This window comes from Schistocerca nitens, chromosome 1 (assembly GCF_023898315.1).
Source record: "Schistocerca nitens isolate TAMUIC-IGC-003100 chromosome 1, iqSchNite1.1, whole genome shotgun sequence".
NCBI lineage: Eukaryota > Metazoa > Arthropoda > Insecta > Orthoptera > Acrididae > Schistocerca > Schistocerca nitens.
The window spans coordinates 323974724-323997197 of record NC_064614.1 but is presented as its reverse complement, the minus strand read 5'-3'; the positions used below and the strand labels follow the sequence as shown (position 1 = coordinate 323997197).

The following is a 22474-nucleotide window of genomic DNA, read 5'->3' as shown; positions in this document are numbered from 1 at the left end:
CTTTGGATGATCTTGTTTGCTCCTGGAGTCTGTTTGGTCCAATATTTATCATCTTTAGTGTCCAAAATTCACATCCTTAACTTCGGAAACGTTTGCCTTATCCTATAGCCAGGACTACTTGTACTGTGGTGAGTGGAGCTACGTGTGAGAAATTTCTCGGGCACTTTTGTAGTCTGCAACATCAACCTCAGAGCTGAGACTTCGTTATTCGTAGTCACGAGTACAATAACTGCACTCTATATTTGTGCTATCAAATGTAATGTCTTTAATTCTTCGTAAACTAGTTATAGAAATATCTTCACCTAGAGACTCAGTATCAATATTTCTCAGCGGTGCTTATAACAATGGATTCTTTTGAGTGTCTTTTTTTTCCTTGATCATTCTCCTACGTTTATCTCCTAACCATCTGCCAGCAAATTCCGTGTTGGAACGTAAAAGAATCCTACGTTTTAAAATAACACAACGGTGAAAGATATTCTTTCCCATATTGTTAACATACTTAAACTATTTTCCTCAGCACTTACTACATTATTTTACTACAATTCTCCTTCCCTCAAGATATTTTGTTGTTTTCTGCAACCTTATTACAACTGTGCCGTGACCTGTTACCTGTAGGTGGCTATAGGATTAACATGGCCTAAGGTATGTACGGCGTAACATACTTTTTAAGTCACGTCGATACGACAATACATAGCAAGAGTGACTGTTCCCGTTTTAAAAGTGATTGTGCTACTTTTTGTCCAAATGGCACAACGTAAATCCATGTGTTGGGCTTTTTACAAGTTTTATCGTCATAACGGTATAAAAATTCCTCACTTATTCAGATTTATCCACATTTCATTAGTCACTATTTCTGTAACGAATAAGGAGACATTAAGTAAAAATCTGGCCGTGGCTTGGTGCAAGTCTGTCAATAACGAGAGAGCGATTTGCTCGTCATGGAGGCTGGTGAAGTGTGATCGGAAGCAGTGACCTGTTTTTTGTAGACAGTCCCATCGTGGACCTGGAGCTGGGCAGCAATATCAACGGCAGCGCCATCCGCGAGGGCGTCGACGTCTACTTCGAGTGCAACGTTCGCGCCAACCCGTGGATCCATAAAGTCGTCTGGAGGCACAATGTGAGTTTATTAACTGTTTCTGCCTTTATTTTCATTCCCGCTACATTTATTTATGAACTCTTGTAAATTCTCTTAGTTAGGACAATATGGACATCTAATACCTCTGAAATATTTCAGTTACATCCAAAATGCTTCGCAGCATAATCATTTCATTTCCTCCTCCTGCCAGTTGTAACAATGTTGTGCTTTGTGTGTTCTTTCGTGTACAATTTGAGTTTAAGATAAAATTATCCTTCTTTCCTTGAGGGGATTTCTTTGTCGTTGATATTGGTATCTTTTGTGATAAGAGAAAACATAAGTGGTCTCTGATTTTGTTAGTTGTTATTTGTTTCCGTTGTGTTTACACTTTTCGCGGCAATTCTGGTCTTATCATTGGCTTCAAATGGCTCTGAGCACTATGGGACTCAACTGCTGTGGTCATAAGTCCCCTAGAACTTAGAACTACTTAAACCTAACTAACCTAAGGACAGCACACAACACCCAGCCATCACGAGGCAGAGAAAATCCCTGACCCCGCCGGGAATCGAACCCGGGAACCCGGGCGTGGGAAGCGAGAACGCTACCGCACGACCACGAGATGCGGGCGGTCTTATCATTCTGAAAAAGTAATCGTAACTTATTATGTAGTTGTCGGTTAAACAGCTGAACACGTTACTTGGGTATAACAGCTGAAGTCTACCACATCTGTTCACACCGTGTAACTCCTCTTTGTTGAAAATTCAATTCATATTAGAAAGATTTTGTTTGTTTGGTCGCCCAACGAACGTGTCACGAAATTTATGACAAAGCCTCAGTAGTACACAATAAAGAATAAATCTTTGTGACAGTTACACTCAGAATTATCGTAGTATGTGTGCTACATGAGGTTAATACGTGTGAAACAGGAACTTTTAGGGAGGCAGTGTGTCTCATTCCGTTATCTGCTAGTAGTGATACTAAGACACGATTTTACTTGAAACAATGTATGTTGTATGAATTACGTTTTATTTCTGGGGATTAATTAAACATGAAAATGTTACACATCAAGGAATTACCAAAAACTAATAAGAAAAATAGCAGTTTTCCCAATTATTAGGGATATATGGAGCCTTTTCCCTTTTTAACGTGCTACATCAAATTAAAGCAGTTTCATCTAAACCCTGGACTCATCAAGCTCGACTGGATTATCGGGAAACAAGGAAAAAAGTACCATGGATATAATACGCGAATTTGGGTGGCAGTGATTAAAACAATGCTGTTTCTCTTTCCGATTGCGCACCTTCATGAAATTTCAATCACAAATTTGATCCTCGGATGGGAAAATACCTTTTTGGCTCCCACTACACAGGGAGAACTGAACATCATAACAAAATAAGAGAAGTCAGAGCTCGCAGGGACATGTTTAAGTCCTCGTTTTTCACGCGTGGTGTTCGAGGGGCAGCTGAAGAGAAATAGCTTGAAGGTAGTTCATGAATCCTCTGCCAGACACCTAATTTTGAATATCAGCGGAATCATGTAGATGTAGATATCATTCGTGACTAGCTGCCGCTAGTGATAATGTATTCTGAGGATTCTCACCAGTTTACTCTCTGAAACTCGCCGAAAGGATCGAGCAGGATAGCATACGTTGTTTGCCTCGCATAATGGACACCCACACAGAGATTTCCCCAGTTTCCAAAATCGACCAAGAAAAGCAATAGAATGATTCTTTTGGAAATGATACTTCTGATTTGTTTCCTTGAATCTGTCCTACTCGAGCTCTTGGTGTGGGTAAGGAGCTCATTTTACCGCAATGTTAAACCATTATCTTCCTTATAATCGAAGAATCCGCGTGGACTAGCACGCTATAAACTTGAAAGAATGGGCCCCACGCGGTATGTAAAAAATAGGGAACATCTTAACAAATACTGTGGGCACTTCTCACCTAATTCAGCTAATATCCTCTTGACAATTTTTTCATTGATCGATGTTAACATTGTTTAATACGTACAATGAATATAAAATACCTTTCTCAACAATCGGACAAAGTAGCAAAACGTTTAGAAGTCCACTTCTCAATAATCTCTCGGTACAACAGAAAACACTTCAGTGTCGCACTCACACGACATGATCTTCAACATATCAGGACAGCGAGAATTGTTACTTCAATTTTCACTTTATGCTTCATAATTATGTGTAACGGACGTATGTAAAATGAGATCCCTATTTCATACAGGAATGACAGTTTAAGAAAATGCAACGTACCTGTTTTACTATGTCACTTAATTTTCATTTATGTTGTATTAACCTGTTTGTCACATTTGACGTACGATACCGGCTAAAAGGCAAAAAAACTGCCCTACAACGTAACACGTAACAGTTTTACCTTCCAATTTCTCATACTTATATCCCTATATGTGTATAGCTGTGAATGTAAACACTGATATGCCTGTATTAACCACATGCTAAATAAAGAAATCTCGTTGTTAACTCAGGTGCACAGTGATTCTTGTTTTTGCTTGTTTTGGTAAACACACACTAAGTAAAACCATACAGATATCACTAATGATGAAAAAACACGACGTATAGTTAAATAAAGACGCTGCTGGCCAATGAAACTGCAGTATCAGGAAAAATAGCAAATAACAAAGTTTCACTTGCGTGCACAGAGTAAAATGTAAGCGTACGCCGCTAAACTTACATTGATTTCAAGGTACACAGAATCTGAAGTTTAGTGATGAGAGCTGCCACTTTTGAGGGCAACAACGATTCGCAACAACGATTCTGTATCGGCAGGGCATCGGTTCGATATGAGATTGGATGACATATTTGCTACGTCACTCCACGCTGCTTCAAAACAATGACCGAGTTAATCGATCGTAAGGGACGCAGCGCAGTTTCTCAGCAACTTAAGACGAAGTGGGTAAGAGATCTGACTGAAGTGCTGGTCAGTACAGCAGCCGAACAAGGTAGCTCAGGAGAGAACGGGCTGCATGCGGTCTTTTTGTTCTGTTGAATGGTGACGTGCCAGGGACGTCCAAGATAAAGCAGAACCATCAGCCACAATACCCCAAAAAAGAACAAATTACTGCCTATGTGTACCAGAGGTGATCGTGTTGTGCACCTTATGGCACTCCATCACACCAGCTGCTGCGTCTATATAACGATGGCAAATGCAGTCATTCTACCCTCGATCTCCTCAGAGTCTGCACAAAGGAATGCGTCGATCGTGATGCTGCATGTTGAACTAGGACTCGTGTGAAAACACAACGTTATGTCTCTCCCGTGTGGTCGTTGGGTGCGCCACTGTCGGCAAGCGTTAAGCGAAGCCGCAACAATGGTCACTGTGCTGAAAATCTCTGTTGCTCCATACGTGTTCCCAATATCGGCTTGCATACTCTCCTGCCGCAAATAAAAATCCATTTGTTGATTGAACTTGCGTTACTTGGCGGTTTGATCTCGCACTGGCAGTCGAACATTAAGTCTGTCTTATCGGGAGCTAGTCACCTGTGGCAATTGATATGAAGTGTGAAATTGATTATGTCCCTTCTGAATTCATCGATTCCATATCCGCAAGACATCAGTGGGATTCATAGTAACGCGAACACCAATATAACGGCACAATTTGCAGCACATATTTCCTACATACAGGACGACATTCACACATATACAACAATAAAATTCTATTCCTTAATGATCACCCCTCTACCAAATCATTCCGAATATTTACAGAATGTAGATGGCATTACAATTATGCTTGTTGTGCGATTGCGCTTCATATCGGTTTGACGATTTTTCGGTGCCATCTTTGTGGTGTTGCAATTTTAATGGCAAGCAGTTTACTTCGGTAATGATTTAGTTTTGTTGCCTTGGAATCTGCAAAAACGTTACGAACATTCACGAGGTAATAGACCTGGAAACAACAAGCGTGTGGCAGCAGCAGCTGAGCTCAATGTTTATGCCTGTTAGGGTCGCCAGCTGCACAGCAACCCGAGCGCCGGCACGCTGCTGAGCAACCAGACGCTGGTGCTGCAGGCGGTCAAGCGGCAGCGCTCGGGTCTCTACACGTGCGTTGCGAGCAACTCGGAGGGCGACACCGAGAGCAACGCCTTCAACCTCGACGTCAAGTGTGAGTATCAAGCCATAACATCTTCTTCAAACAGCAATGATGGTAGTATTTAACAAATAAAACAGTTTTCTCTCCATGAAAATGTAGAGTGGACCCTACGTCGTTTGTGTTAGAAAGATTGAAATTAAAAATATAAATAAACAACAGAAAGTGACGATTCATTAAAATGATTTTTGCTATTGCGAAATGTTTGGAGGCTTTCCTATATCAAGGGATCCACCACATGAGGTGGCCAGATTTGCAACAGCCAAGGACACTGGCACAAAGTGTTGGGGGGGGGGGCAGGGGAGGGGGCAGGGGCAGATCCTACCTTGATGTTCCAAACTTCTACAGAAGGCTGTCCCTCGGCCCTCGACAGTGAACGCATACTGTTGACACAGCGTCGTCCCATGCATCATGAAGAAACGACTACTATCGGACAGATTTGTATCACTAACATGGCTCATGTGGCAACAGTCAATGAACCTTGCCGAAGTGGGTTCGCTTGCGTGTCTCACAGTATTTCTAGGGGCAACACTCTGGATGATTGACTGATCCTACTTGTAATATCAGTGAGCTTAGACTTGATGCGCTGATACTGCGAACGGCTGAAAACAAGGTAAGACTACAACTGTTATTTTTCTCGAGGACATGAAACCCTACAATAATGCTTAATGATGATGACATCGTGTAGGGTAAAATATTCCGGAGCTAAAACATTCCCCCATCTGGATCTTCGGGCGGGGACTACTCAGGAGAATGTCGTCATCTGAAGCAGAAACTGTCAATCTGCAAGTCAGTTCGTGGAATTCTGTGACCTTTAATCGAATAGTTAGATTAGAAAATTAAAAAGGGAAATAGTGGGTTTAAATTAAATGTACTGGGAATTTCGGAAGGTCGGTGGTAGAAGGAATCGGACTTCTGGTCACACGAGAGAAAGTTTATACATACAAAATCAGATCGAGGTAATGTAGGAGTAGGTCTAGTAGTGAATCAGGAAGCAGGAATTCCGGTAAGATGCTATGAACATAATAGTGAATGTATTATCATATCCAAGATAAATACAAATTTCTCTTCCCTCCAATTCTATTCAATACCTCTTCATCAGTTATGTGATCTACCCATCTAATCTTTAGCATTCTTCTGTAGCACCACATTTCGAAAGCTTCTATTCTCTTCTTGTCTAAACTATATATCGTAGACGTTTCACTTCCATATATGGCTACACTCCATACAAATACTTTCAGAAATGACTTCCTGCCACTTAAATCTAAACTCGATGTTACAAATTTCTCTTTTTCAGAAACGCTTCCGTTGCCATTGCCAGTCTACATCTTATATCCTCTCTACTTCGACCATCATAAGTTATTTTGCTCCCCAAATAGCAAAACTCATTTACTACTTCAAGCGTCTCATTTCCTAATCTAATTCCCGCAGCATCACCCGATTTAATTCGACTACATTCCATTATCTTCGTTTTGCTTTTGTTGGCGTTCATCTTATATCCTCATTACAAGACACTGTCCATTCCGTTCAGCTGCTCTTAAAGGTCCTTTGCTGTGTCTGACAGAATAACAATGCCATCGCGAACCATAAAGTTTTTATTTCTTCTCCGTGGATTTTCATTCTTACTCCGAATTCTTCTTTTGTTTCTTTATTGCTTGCTGAATATACATATTGAATAACATCGGGGTTAGGCTACAGACCTCTCACTCACTTCCCAACTACTGCTTCTCCTGCATGCCCCTCGACTCTTTTAACTGCCATCTGGTTTCTGTACAAATTGTAAATAGCCTTTCGCTCCCTGTATTTTACCCCTGCCACCTTCAGAATTTGAAAGAGAGTATTCCAGTCAACATTGTCAAAAGCTTTCTCTAAGTCTACAAATGATAGAAACGTAGGTTTGCATTTCGTTAATCTACACTCCTGGAAATTGAAATAAGAACACCGTGAATTCATTGTCCCAGGAAGGGGAAACTTTATTGACACATTCCTGGGGTCAGATACATCACATGATCACACTGACAGAACCACAGGCACATAGACACAGGCAACAGAGCATGCACAATGTCGGCACTAGTACAGTGTATATCCACCTTTCGCAGCAATGCAGGCTGCTATTCTCCCATGGAGACGATCGTAGACATGCTGGATGTAGTCCTGTGGAACGGCTTGCCATGCCATTTCCACCTGGCGCCTCAGTTGGACCAGCGTTCGTGCTGGACGTGCAGACCGCGTGAGACGACGCTTCATCCAGTCCCAAACATGCTCAATGGGGGACAGATCCGGAGATCTTGCTGGCCAGGGTAGTTGACTTACACCTTCTAGAGCACGTTGGGTGGCACGGGATACATGCGGACGTGCATTGTCCTGTTGGAACAGCAAGTTCCCTTGACGGTCTAGGAATGGTAGAACGATGGGTTCGAAGACGGTTTGGATGTACCGTGCACTATTCAGTGTCCCCTCGACGATCACCAGTGGTGTACGGCCAGTGTACGAGATCGCTCCCCACACCATGATGCCGGGTGTTGGCCCTGTGTGCCTCGGTCGTATGCAGTCCTGATTGTGGCGCTCACCTGCACGGCGCCAAACACGCATACGACCATCATTGGCACCAAGGCAGAAGCGACTCTCATCGCTGAAGACGACACGTCTCCATTCGTCCCTCCATTCACGCCTGTCGCGACACCACTGGAGGCGGGCTGCACGATGTTGGGGCGTGAGCGGAAGACGGCCTAACGGTGTGCGGGACCATAGCCCAGCTTCATGGAGACGGTTGCGAATGGTCCTCGCCGATACCCCAGGAGCAACAGTGTCCCTAATTTGCTGGGAAGTGGCGGTGCGGTCCCCTACGGCACTGCGTAGGATCCTACGGTCTTGGCGTGCATCCGTGCGTCGCTGCGGTCCGGTCCCAGGTCGACGGGCACGTGCACCTTCCGCCGACCACTGGCGACAACATCGATGTACTGTGGAGACCTCACGCCCCACGTGTTGAGCAATTCGGCGGTACGTCCACCCGGCCTCCCGCATGCCCACTATAGGCCCTCGCTCAGTCCGTCAACTGCACATACGGTTCACGTCCACGCTGTCGCGGCATGCTACCAGTGTTAAAGACTGCGATGGAGCTCCGTATGCCACGCAAACTGGCTGACACTGACGGCGGCGGTGCACAAATGCTGCGCAGCTAGCGCCATTCGACGGCCAACACCGCGGTTCCTGGTGTGTCCGCTGTGCCGTGCGTGTGATCATTGCTTGTACAGCCCTCTCGCAGTGTCCGGAGCAAGTATGGTGGGTCTGACACACAGGTGTCAATGTGTTCTTTTTTCCATTTCCAGGAGTGTATTTTCTAAGCTAAGTCGTAGGGTCAGTATTACCTCAAGTGTTCCAACATTTCTGCGGAATCCAAACTGATCTTCCCCGAGGTCGGCTTCTACCAATTTTTCCATTCACCTGTAAGGAATTCGTGTTAGTATTTTGGCGCCGTGGCTTATTAAACTGATAGCTCCGTAATTTTCACATCTGTCAACACCTGCTTTCTTTGGGATTGGAATTATTACACTCTTCTTGAAGTCTGAGGGTATTACGCGTCTCTCATACATCTTGCTCACTAGATGGTAGAGTTTTGTTAGGCCTGGCTCTCCCAAGGCTGTCAGTAGTTCTAATGGAACTGTCAGTACTTCCGAGGCTTTATTTCGACTTAGATCCTTCAGTGATCGGTGAAACTCTTGACGCAGTATCATATCTCCTATTTCATCTTCATCTACATTCTCTTCCATTTCCATAATATTGTCCTCAAGAACATCGCCCCTGTACAGACCCTCTATATACTCCTTCCACCTTTCTGCTTTCACTTCTTTGCTCAGAACTGGGTTTCCATCTGAGCTCTTGATATTCGTGCAAGTGTTCTCTTTTCTCTAAAGGTGTCTTTAATTTTCCGAATATCTGTCTTACCACTAGTTATATGCGCCTCTACATCCCTACATTTGTACTCTAGCCATCCCTGCTTAGCCATTTTGCACTTCCTGTCGATCTCATTTTTGAGACGTTTGTATTCCTTTTTCCCTGTTTCATTTACTGCATTTTTGTATTTTCTCCTTTCATCAATTACGTTCAATATCTGTTCTGTTATCCAAGGAATTCTACTAGCCCTCGTCTTTTTATCTACTTGATCCTCTGCTGCCTTCAATATTTCATCTCTCAAAGCTACCCATGCTTCTGCTACTGTTTTTGTTTCTCCCATTCTTGTCAGTCGTTCCCTAATGTTCTCTCTGAAACTCTCTACAACCTCTACTTCTGTCAGTTTATTCAGGTCCCAGCTCCTTAAATTCCCAACTTTCTGCAGTTTCTTCAGTTTTAATCTACAGTTCATAACCAATAAATTGTTGTCAGAGTCCACATCTGCCCCTGGAAATGTCTTACAATTTAAAACCTGGTTCCTAAATCTCTGTCTTACCATTATATAATCTATCTGAAACCTTCCAGTATCTCCAGGCCTGTTCCATGTATACTACCTTCTTTCACGATTCTTGAACCAAGTGTTAGCTATGATTAAGTTATGGTCTATGCAAAATTCTACCAGGCAGCTTCCTCTTTCACTCCTTACCCCCATTCCATATTTTCCTACTATGTTTCCTACTCTTCCTTTTCCTCCTATTGAATTCCAGTCACCCATGACTATTAAATTGTCGTCTCCCTTAACCATGTGAATAATTTCTTTTATCTCATCATACATTTCATCAATCTCTTCGTCATGTGTGGAGCTAGTTGTCATATAAACTTGTACTACTGTGGTAGGCGTGAGCTTCGTATCTATCTTGGCCACAATAATGCATTCACTACGCTGTTTGTAGTAGCTTACCCGCATTCCTATTTTCCTATTCATTATTAAATCTACTCTTGCATTACCCTCTATTTGTTTTTGTATTTATAACCTTGTATTCACCTGACCAGAAGTCTTGATCCTCCTGCCACCGAACTTCACTAATTCCCACAATATCTTACTTTAACCTATCCATCGCCCTTTCTAAGTTTTCTAACCTACCTGCCCGATTAAAGGTTCCGACATTCTACGCTCCGATCCGTATAACGCCAGTTTACTTTCTCCTGATAACAACGTCCTCCTGAGTAGTCCCCGACCGGAGATCCGAATGGGGGACTATTTTACCTCCGGAATATTTTACTCAAGAGCACGCCATCATCATTTAACCATACTGTAAAGCAGCATGCCCTCGGGAAGAATTATGACTGTAGTTTACCCTTGCTTTCAGTCGTTCGTAGTACCAGCACAGCAAGGCAGTTTTGGTTAGTGTTACAAGGCCAGATTAGTCAAGCTTCAAGATTGTTGCCCCTGCAACTACTGAAAAGCAGCTGCCCCTCTTCAGGAACCACACGTTTGTCTGGCCTCTCAACAGATACGCCTCCGTTGTGGTTGCACCTACGGTACGGCTATCTGTATCATTGATGCACGCAAGCCTCCCCACAACGGTAAGGTCCATGGTTCAGCGGGGGGCGGGGGAGGAGGGGGGGGGGGATGAGGAAAGGTAAATTGGAAAATGTAATTAAATTTCAGCGAGAAGAAACAAAAACTTTGTAGTTTGTGTTGAATAAAGTCAGATGATGCGGAAAGGATTATATTAGGAGGTAACACAATAAAATTAATAGAGTCTGTAGCTAGTGGTCTGGGGCATAGCACTGCTGCCTCTGGATCACGGGGTCCCGGGTTCGATTCCCGGCCGGGTTGGGGATTTTCTCTGCCCAGGGACAGGGTGTTTGCGTAGTCCTCATCATTTCATCACCATCATCATTTATGAGAGTGACTAAATTGGGTTGTGAAAAGAAAATGGACTGTGTAAAAATTCGGACTTTGTACGGGCTCTGATGTTGAGAGCCCCACAAACCAAACATTATCATCTTCATCATCATCAAAATTGATAGTCATGTTTTGGATAGCAGAATAACTGATAACGGGATAAGTAGAAATTTTATAACATAATGACTGCCAATGGCAAAGAAAATAATACTAGAAGAGTGGTATCTGTTTCTAAAGATTATAAATTCACGATGTAGTTCAGGCAGGGAGAGAACAGAATAACAGAATGTTTGAGATACTGTGCTGTTGATGAATGCTGAAGATTAGTTGGGTAAATCTAATTAGTAACGACGAGGTATTATATTGAATTGGGTAAGAAACACTTTTGTGGGACAACGTAAATGAAAGAAAGGACTGATTGATAGGACACATCCTGTGGCATCACGGAATACTCAGTTTGGTAATGGAAGGACTTGTTGGGGGTAAAAACTGTAGATACATGAATACGGTAAGCACTTCGAAATGGTTGTGGGTTGTAGTACTTACTCGAAGATGAAGAAGCTTGCACAAGATAAGTTAGCATTGAGACGTACACCAAGCCGGTGTTCGGATTGAAGATAACGACAATATGGCAGCGGTGAGCTGGGTTGACGCAGCTGACACGTACATAGCTCCGCCGTATTGAACAATCTGTATCTTACAAGACATTACAGGTAACTACCTTGCTGAAGTCGACGATTCTGAAGTAACTCCCATCAGCCAAAACGAAGTACGCAACAGTCGGAAAATCCAAGACACGACTCAGTCGATGCCAGAATGCTGAAAGCACTTCCACGTCAAGCAGTCATTAGTATCTGCATATTCTTCAACGCTATACGAACCCGGAAGGTTTGCAACAGTTGGAAGCGAAGTATCATAGCTAAAAACAGATTTGACCTGAAGAGCTACAGACCGATTAGTCTGCTTCCACAGCTGGGTAAAATGTTTGAATTGCTATTACTTACAAGAGTACAACAGAAGACCGAAAAACTACACAGTGTACCTCGAAAGCAGTTTTAGAGTCAACCGCTCCACCATTCACCAGCTGCTGCGAGTGACAAAAGAAGCAGTATTAGCGTTCAACCAAATCTAATATTGCGACATCATCCTCCTTGACTTCACTACAGCCTCTGATAGTATCTGGCATCACGGGCTTCTACGCCAAGCACTTGCTTACCGAATACCAGGAGCATACGTCAGACTGCTGACCAACTATCTATCACGACGGACCTGTATGATGGGGATAGTGAACGCCGTATCGATTGAAAGCGCGTGCAAGCTGCAGTGCCACAATAGTGTTTACAAGCTCACCGCGAATTTGACGAGATTTCATGCTGAAAATACAGAGCTCATCTCAAGAAGCAGATGGCCTGAAATTCTTGATATATGATTACAAGAAGCCTGCACTGGACTTAAGCAAAGGTCAACAAAGAAACTTATTTGCTTTAACGCCACTAAAACCCAGGCGTTACTATTAACTAAGTGATTCAAGCCTGACTTAGCTATTGTCAAGTTATTTGGGACAGCCAATGTTAGCCAAATACTTTGTGGTTACCTTGGACAGAGGATTATCATGGAGACTCCACAATGAAGGAACACGGCGCAAGATGTTACAACGGCTGGGACCACTGGACCCATTCATCAATGAAACTTCAACACTGACCATGGCCAGCCGGAGTGGCCGAGCGGTTCTAGTCGCTACAGTCTGGAACCGCGCGACCGCTACGGTAGCAGGTTCGAATCCTGCCTTGGGCATTGATGTGTGTGATGGCTTTAGGTTAGTTAGGTTTAAGTAGTTCTAAGTTCTAGGGGACTGATGACCTCAGAAGTTAAGACCCATAGTGTTCAGAGCCATTTTAGCCACTGACATTGGAAAGTGACTTGCATGTCTACAGAACATCCATAGGATTAGTAATTGCTTACGCATGCGCAATTTGGGGCAACACTGTCAAAATCCTCGTAGAGGCTTCACAATTTGCAAAATATAGCGCTTAGAAAAATTTTCCGCATTCTGAGATGCGTATCTGTAAATTATCGACACGAAGCAACAGAAGAACAAACAGCCATCGACATATGGATGTGGATAAATCACATCTTTCCGCAAACCCACTAATCAACCACTTAAGGCAAAATTACGCAAATAGGGACAGCTACAAAGGGCCGGTGGCACACCTGAATCTATAACAGGAGACGTCACTTGAAGAAAGCTCAGCGTACCAAGAAAAGCCACCTGCGGAGACTAGCAAATAAGGGAAGCATTTGAAACCAAAGCCACTAATTAATAGGCAAAACCCACAAGCCCGAATTAACAAAGCTCAGAGAAAAGGCACAAGCAGTGCAGATCTTGCTGTTACTGCACTATGATATTGTAGTATCGAAGAGTCTGCAGACGAATACTGAAACACATACCCTATTTCATCGAAGGCTTTTGATTTCTGCTGACAGAAGACTGGTGCTAGAGTCCCTCAGAATATTTCAAAGAATAATATATGAAATGGGAAACAAACCAACATATACCACATCACTTTATCCGACTCCAGTGACGCCTTAAATGAAAGCTCTGCATCTTATCCTGATAAATGTGCAGCTGGTTTCGGTGCCAGATGTAGCAATATATCGATACAGCGGGGGTAGTTAACAAAATAGCTCCATCCATGTTCCTGCTGAAAGAGATGCTGAAGAACATTGACGTGGCCTCCCATTTGTATATTTTGGAGATTTGCTTTTCAAAGTGTGGGTCAACAGATGGTTTTCCAAACTTTGAAATAACTCTGAGGATTTTAATGAAAAACAGACACAGCAAATTAAAAATGATAAAAAAAATTACTTAAGGTCGAGAATGGACGTAAGCAGATTATCAAATTAAGGTATATTGTCAATAGAATTAGATACAGCTGTTAACGTGATTTCGGTGGTGAAGTCAATGCGTTTCCTTTGCTTGAAGCAGAGAAATGCAAAGTAAAATTACAACAGAAGCACAGTTCCATGGAATCTTATGTTTTCGCCGCTCTTAGTTATAGTGTTTTCTTTTATTTCGATTTTGTTATTTATTCATCATTAATCACTTATGACAAACAAATGAAACCTAGCTTTATTATGCATCATACTGAAACTAATGTATAGTAGTTGCTGTAAACATTAAGTATGAATTTTGTTTCGCATTCAGTTTTGCAATTTATGAAACCTGTAACTGATGTACTACCGTGATACACGTAATCTATTATATCAATACAGTCTTTTTCAGTAACATTTTTTTAAATGTTTCTAGTTATGAAATTTACGAACGCACAAATGAAACTTGATAAACGGACGTGTAAAAAATTGCAGATAGCTTGTTTTACGTGCGCTGGGGGGGGGGGGGGGGGGGGGAGAGGGTCTGCGGCTTACACAACGAAGTAGCACAGGATGGATCCACATTGACCTATATCGATGTCATTGGTTTCCCGGCAGCACAGCAAAGCACCTGGTCTTAACACCTAATCTGCTCTCTGATCAGAAAGCACACGCTTTGTGAAGAACAAAATTAAAAGATAAGTGACTGGCTTTGTCCCTTTTTTTATTTTATTGTAAAACAGAAGTCAAGGAAACAGTCTAACAAAAACTTGTGTATCTAAATGTTCAAGTTAGCTTTACATAATTTATTTTACGGATATTCGAAAGAAGAACAATCCTGACTGAACTACATTACTTAAAGACAGCGAAGTTGCACAGGTCACATTAACACTTTAGAAAACAAATGGGAGTAATGTGCTGAATTATTGAACCGTATCACTATCTTCGATTTGCAGTGGCATTTTGGGACTCTGCTGTGTTCGATCACTATGAATTACCTGGAAGAAAACGATTTATTTACACGCAGAACGGATTCAGAAAATAATATTCTTGTGAAACACAACTAGCTCTTTATTAACACGAAGTAATGAGTGCTATCTACAGTAGATTTCAAATTTATTCCGTATTTTTAGATTTCCAGAAGGCTTTTGACACTGTTGCTCGCAAGCGACTTTTATTATAATGGGGTTCGTATAGAGTATCGTGTCAGTTCTGCGACTGGACTCGTTATTTTTGTCAGTAAGGTTACAGTTCATAGAAATCGGTGGGAAGTAGTCGAGTAAGACAGAAGTAATATCTGGCTTTCACAAAGGAAGTATTAAAGGCGAAAGAACTTGCCCCCCTTCTAACAGCCGTGTACCGCAAGTCTCTAGAGGAACGGAGGGTTCCAAATGATTGGAAAAGGGCACAGGTAGTCCCAGTCTTCAAGAAGGGTCGTCGAGCAGATGCGCAAAACTATAGACCTATATCTCTGACGTCGATCTGTTGTAAAATTTTAGAACACGTTTTTTGCTCGAGTATCATGTCGTTTTTGGAAACCCAGAATCTACTCTGTAGGAATCAACATGGATTCCGGAAACAGCGATCGTGTGAGACCCAACTCGCTTTATTTGTTCACGAGACCCAGAAAATATTAGATACAGGCTCCCAGGTAGATGCTATTTTTCTTGACTTCCGGAAGGCGTTCGATACAGTTCCGCACTGTCGCCTGATAAACAAAGTAAGAGCCTACGGAATATCAGACCAGCTGTGTGGCTGGATTGAACAGTTTTTAGCAAACAGAACACAGCATGTTGTTATCAATGGAGAGACGTCTACAGACGTTAAAGTAACCTCTGGCGTGCCACAGGGGAGTGTTATGGGACCATTGCTTTTCACAATATATATAAATGACTTAGTAGATAGTGTCGGATGTTCCATGCGGCTTTTCGCGGATGATGCTGTAGTATACAGAGAAGTTGCAGCATTAGAAAATTGTAGCGAAATGCAGGAAGATCTGCAGCGGATAGGCACTTGGTGCAGGGAGTGGCAACTGTCCCTTAACATAGACAAATGTAATGTATTGCGAATACACATAAAGAAGGATCCTTTATTTTATGATTATATGATAGCGGAACAAACACTGATAGCAGTTACTTCTGTAAAATATCTGGGAGTATGCGTGCGGAACGATTTGAAGTGGAATGATCATATAAAATTAATTGTTGGTAAGGCGGGTACCAGGTTGAGATTCATTGGGAGAGTGCTTAGAAAATGTAGTCCATCAACAAAGGAGGTGGCTTACAAAACACTCGTTCGACCTATACTTGAGTATTGCTCATCAGTGTGGGATCCGTACCAGATCGGGTTGATGGAGGAGATAGAGAAGATCCAAAGAAGAGCGGCGCGTTTCGTCACAGGGTTATTTGGTAACCGTGATAGCGTTACGGAGATGTTTAATACACTCAAGTGGCAGACTCTGCAAGAGAGGCGCTCTGCATCGCGGTGTAGCTTGCTCGCCAGGTTTCGAGAGGGTGCGTTTCTGGATGAGGTATCGAATATATTGCTTCCCCCTACATATACCTCCCGAGGAGATCACGAATGTAAAATTAGAGAGATTAGAGCGCGCACGGAGGCTTTCAGATAGTCGTTCTTCCCGCGAACCATACGCGACTGGAACAGGAAAGGGAGGGTGCCCTCCGCCACACTCCGTTGGGTGGCTTGCGGAGTATAAATGTAGATGTAAATGTAGATGTAGATGTAGAAAGGCCCTCTGCTGTTCTAAAATATTCATCAACGATTTAAAATACATTCTGAGCATCCCTCTTAGACTGTTTGCAGATGATGCTTCACTTACCTTTTACTTAAGTCATCAGGAGTTCAAAACTAATGGCGAAAAGCTTGAGATACCATATAAGTATGGTGAGAAAAGTGACTCTAATAAAGAAAAGTGTGAAGTCATCAATGTGATTCCTAAAAGGAATCCACTGAATTTCGGTTATGCGACAAATCACATTAATCTAAAGGCCGCAGATTCCGCTAAATACTTGGGATTAGCAGTACGAATAACTTGTAAGGGTGCGGTCACGTATATAATGCAATGGGGTAAGAAAACCAAAGACAAAGAAAATGCAACATGTCTGTTAAAGGGACTGCTCACACTAAGCTTATTCGGCTTTTAGTTGTGCGGTGTGGGATCTGTATGAAATGTGATTGACAAAGGACTTCAAAAGAAGATCAAAAGATACAGCTTTCTTGTATTATTGTGGTGCAGTGGAGTGAGTGTCACAGACATGAAACGCGTTGGGATGGGAATCGTTCAAACGAAGGCGTTTTTTGCTGTGGCGAGATATTTGCAAAAAGTTTCAATCAGCATTTTTTAATACGTCCATCCTAAATAATGAGAAACGATCATCGTAACAAAATAAGAGAAATTAGAACTTGCGCAGAAAGATTAAAGTGTTCGTTTTTACCGCGCTACTAGAGAGAGAATATGAAAGTGGTTCGACAAAACATATCCTAGGCACCTAAGTGTACACTCCTGACGTCATGATGTGAGTTCATGGTGGATTTTTAGTGAGTAATCACTGTCGGCACAGCGGTACGTCACGATTATGCTGCGTCCTCGTGTGTTACCTCTCACACGACATTATAATGCAGCCATTTGTCCTCAGGAGTATACTTGTCCCTGTGAATAATTTGCTTGGTATTTAGGTGCTCCTGTGATCTGTAGGATCCCGAGATCTGTAACCGATACAGTATCTGCGTTACCTTTCCGGACTTCATCTCCACCCAGTGCCATTATTGAGGATATCAAGGACCAGTGACAGCAGTTGTTGGCAAGTTTGCCTCAGGAGTGGGTAGGACGACTTCATGAAGCCATCCCAACCGAATCACTGCCTGCATGAATGTCAGACGGAGAGCAAGGTCCTGTCGATATGTGAGCTGCTGCCATGTTCTTTGTAAATTTGATTCGATATTCTAGTGACTGAAGTAACATCACAGAAGTATTTAACCCATGAAGCTTCATTTGTTTTCTCCTTCCTTTCTGGGTGCTTCACTTCTTTGACACGCAGTGTACATAGGATGTGATGATTGTTGAGATTTGCAGATGTTGGCTGAAGTTAAAATGGCGGAAAGAACGAGAGAGAGGCAACTGTGGTACACAAATTCGTCTCCGTTTCCCCTTGTGTATTATCATAATATAAGCACACTGCATATCTACAAAGAAACTGCAACTGATTACTGATGTCTTGGAAATTTTAGGTAAACTATCATATACCATCCGGAACAAACGGATTCAATATTCCTGTATTTCCGTAAAGAATTTGGCACGGTGCCACACTGCAACTGTTAACGAAGTTAAAAATATACGGAATAGATTCCCAGATATGTGAGTGGCTGGAAAACTTCTCAAGTAACAGAACCCTGTATGTGGTCGTCGACAACAAGTGTTCATCACGGACAAGTTCATCGTCAGGAGGCCAAAGACAAGTGTGATAGGACGGCTGTTATTTTCTATATACGTAAACTATCTGGTGTACAGGGTAAGCATCAGTCTGCGGCTGTTTGCTGATGATGATGTCGTGTACGCGAAAGTGTCGTTAACTGACTGTAGGAGGATACAAGGTGACCCAGGCAGAATTTCTTCTATATGGTGTGATGAATGGAAGCGAGATGTACATGCATGAAAATGTAAGTTAATGTAGCTGAGTGGGATAAATAAACCAATAATATTCGAGTACAGCACTAGCAGTGTGTTGTTTGACACAGTCGCGTCGATTAAATACGTATGTGTAACGTTCAAGGCGGTATGAAATGAAGTGAGCATGTAAGGGTCGTAGTAGGGAAGGTGAATGGTCGATTTAGGTTTATTGGAAGGATTTTAGAGAAGTGTGGTTCATCTATAAATGAGACCGTATGTTTGACGCTAGTGCGAACAATTGTTGAACACTGTCCTTGTGTTTGGGATGCGCACCAGGTCGGATTAAAGGAAGACATCGACACAGGGCTGCTAGGTTTGTTACCGGTAGGTTCGAACAACACCCAAGTATTACGGAGATGCTTCGAGAACTCAAAAGTGAATCACTGGAGGGAAGGCGACGCGCTTTTCGAGGAGGGCTATCAAGAAAATTTAGAGAACCGACATTTGAGGCTGACTGAAGAACGAATCTACTGTCGCCAATGTACGTTTCACGTTAGTACCACGAATATAAGATTAGAGAGATCTGGGTTTATACAAATATATAAAGACAGTTGTTTTTCCATCGCTCTATTTGCGAGCGGAACAGGAAAGAAATTAACTAGTAATAGTACAGGGTGCTCACCTCCAAGAACCATTCGGCAGCTTGTGGTGCGTGTATTTAGATGTAGATGTGGAGCCCATCCACTACGTAAGAATAAGCTACCCATTAGTTTCCTAACAGCCAGTAATTCACGATACACAGCATTCATTACAAACCGACGACCCCAATGCAAATAAGAAGCCTTATTCCAAATCATACGAAAGTTGGTATTATTACTTGTATTTACTTAATTGCAATAATAAAGTTGTTCAGTTAGAACATGGAGTTTCCACATAATTTATAAGGGGACGTCGATAAACCGCTGAATTTCTCGGAAAGCAGCCTTTAAAGCGTTGATACGACACTGACGGGCAATGCTTGACAGAATAGTTGGTGGGTGGGATGGGGGGGGGGGGGGGAGGAGACTCGTAAGAGGTAATGCAGGGTACCTGGCGGATTAATCAGGATGAAGCGAGAACACGCTCTGCGGAGGAAAGTGGATTACTTCGAGATGATTAGATCCTCCGCGCCGGCAGCATAGTTGCAGGGAGCACTGCGTCGTAACGAGACGGCCAAGTGGCCCACCAAGTCGCGCCGCCCCCGTGACGTTCCGTCCCAGTTCTCTCGAGATTCTCCGTGCTGCGCAACTCCCATCTTCTAGCACTCCATTTCGGACGTGCACTGCGGCTCAAGGTACGGCTGTCTTTCTTGTAACAGTGGGTGATCGTTACTTAATACGTGGCCTGGCATAGTATTTTCCTTCGGTGTTTCCTTTTTCAGCTAGTGAACTGAAACTGTCGAAGATGAAGGCCCTGCGAAGAGATAATAGCTTTTGTAGCTCATAGCATATCAATGAAACTGAAACGCAAGTTCTTTTCATATGGCTTTCGATGTCGACAGCTCTGTTAGCAACTTCTCATTATTTTTCAGAGGATGGAACCAATGAAGTAGTGAATCATTTCTAGATGGTAAGTCAAACAAATGGCTCTGAGCACTATGGGACTTAACATCTGAGGTCATCAGTCCTCTAGAGCTTAGAACTACTTAAACCTAACTAACCTAAGGGCATCACACACATCCATGCCCGAGGCAGGATTCGAACATGCGACCGTAGCAGTCAGGCGGTTCCGGATTGAAGACCCTAGAACTGCTCGGCCACCACGGCCGGCGGTAAGTGAAACATAGCGCTACTAACCATTCCAACCTTCTATTGTGTGTGACCTATTTTTCTGCATGGGTCAAATCCTCGAAGCGATGAACTGTAAACGATGGAGATAACGTCCATAACACATCCTGAGAGGAACAAGATGTAAAATGAAGGCACAGATAAACACTGTAGAATAATTGGCTATGGTGTAGCTATAATGGTCTAAGCAACATTTTTTGACAAAGTATGAGTTACAGTAATTTCTATTTTGAACTTAACAATGAATAATTTAGTCAAGGCTAGGCGGTCTTCGTGGTATTTGTCTCTGCAGGAGTCTATAATTTTAAACATCAGTTTAGAACTCCTGTACCTGTTTAGAATTTCAGACACATCTCAAACACACTTTACATTAGTATTCTGATATGGGGTACGATTACAGCATATTTATCTAATTACTAAATTAGTTATTTTCTATTTACAGCTGTCAACATTTCTTTATTGGAAAGAATCAAATTTCAAATTTTCCTTATTGTTAAGCAAAACTAACAAATACAATTATGCGCATAGACCATTACTCCAAACATGAAGTGAGAACGAATGGTGAACATTTCAAAGGAAAAATAGCTGTACGAAATCTATTAAAAATCACGACAGTAACATATATGTAAAAATTTTGTTCAAAAAGAAGTCAGACCAAATACTTCGAACTACATAAAAAGTAAACACATTCAGAAAACGTAAGCAAACTTTTTATTTTAATATATTTGCAAAATAAGTAAGAAGAAGCTTGAAAAATTTCAAACCATCTCTCATTAGTGAAAAGTGACTAGAAGCACTTTTGCAAACCAACAGTTTACACCCCAATTATAGATAGTTCTTCTCTTGAACAGTTATCAACTGTTTGCTGAAAGTCATTGGCGGTTTGTACGTCTGAATCGTTTACTTTAATCGCTATATTCTATTAGAAGGTGAACTACTTTGTTTTGGAAAGTGTGAGACGATGCCAAAAACAATAGTAGTGCCAAGAGATGTTTCCTTATCTTTCTGAGCCCCGCGGGCTAGCCAAGCGGTCTCAGGCGCCCTGTCACGGTCCGCGCGGCTCCTCCCGCCGGAGGTTCGAGTCCTCCCTCGGGCATGGGTGTGTGTGTTGTCCTTAGGGACCGATGACCTCAGCAGTTTGGTCCCGTAAGACCTTACCACAAATTTCGAAATTTTATCTTTCTGCACCTTCTGTGGTGAGTTCTTTGTTCTTTTCTTGTACTAGAGCCTGGAAAACAAGAGAAGGAATGATTTATAAAATTTGAGACAATATGTCACTTTTGTTGAGAAAATATCGTTTTCTTACAATTATTCAAGTTCTATTGCTGATGGACATCACTTACGCATCTCTTTGAAGTTGAGACATCAGGTATAGAATAGTAAAATATTACTGCTATATGAAGAGGTTATATTAACGTGTATCATTTCTTGCTTTCTTATTGTACAAAATAAATTTTTCCTACACTATGCTTGTACTACATAAATTAAAACATACAAAAATCGCTTTTTTATTTCTTCTTTTGCGGAAACAAATACACGGTTTATATATTTCATGAAAGTAAGATTTGCTTTATTTCAACAAACTGTATTTATAACTTTCAATTACGTTTATGTGTACTTCAATATTTGTTTAGTTGTCCAAATGTGAAGCTCACTTTCTGCATATCATGGTCTATTATGTATAGAATTATGTGTATGCAATGATATTTGCTCTTTGTACGAAAAATCTGCTATCAAAGTCTTTAATTAAATATCGTTTGCAGGAATGGACAGCTCTTGAGAAGTAGTATTATTTTTCACCTCCATTCTGTGATAATGCTGGCTAATGGCTAATTAGTTCTTTCATTCCTTACAGGTAATTTATTTCCTCAGTGCAGTGTGGATTTCTTAGCTATAATGGTGTTCAGCGTAGTTAGACTTGTCAACCCTTTCTTTCTGTGAAATGTGAAATGGCATCATTTGTTATGATTCGATGTGCGACTTAACATCAGATCATATACGGCTGGAAAGCAATGTCCGTAGACACACACATCCAATTCAATTTCACCAAAATACCAGTGAGTCAGTAGACATTAAGTACGCACGAAATATAACGTACTCAAATGCAAATTATGTAGATAGGGGCATCTCTCTATGTCATCCAGTCCGATACTAAATACAG

General features: G+C 42.1%; 1 protein-coding gene across 1 annotated transcript in view; it reads left to right on the top strand.

Annotated features, from left to right (window-relative positions):
• The window catches only part of LOC126245375 (neural cell adhesion molecule 2-like), a 624777-nt gene that overhangs the window by 351801 nt on the left and 250502 nt on the right, over window positions 1–22474 (top strand). The window contains exons 4-5 of the mRNA XM_049948313.1: window positions 987–1117; window positions 5045–5204. Of these exons, the coding sequence (XP_049804270.1) occupies window positions 987–1117; window positions 5045–5204 (291 nt within the window). The remainder of the gene's footprint in view (window positions 1–986; window positions 1118–5044; window positions 5205–22474) is intronic.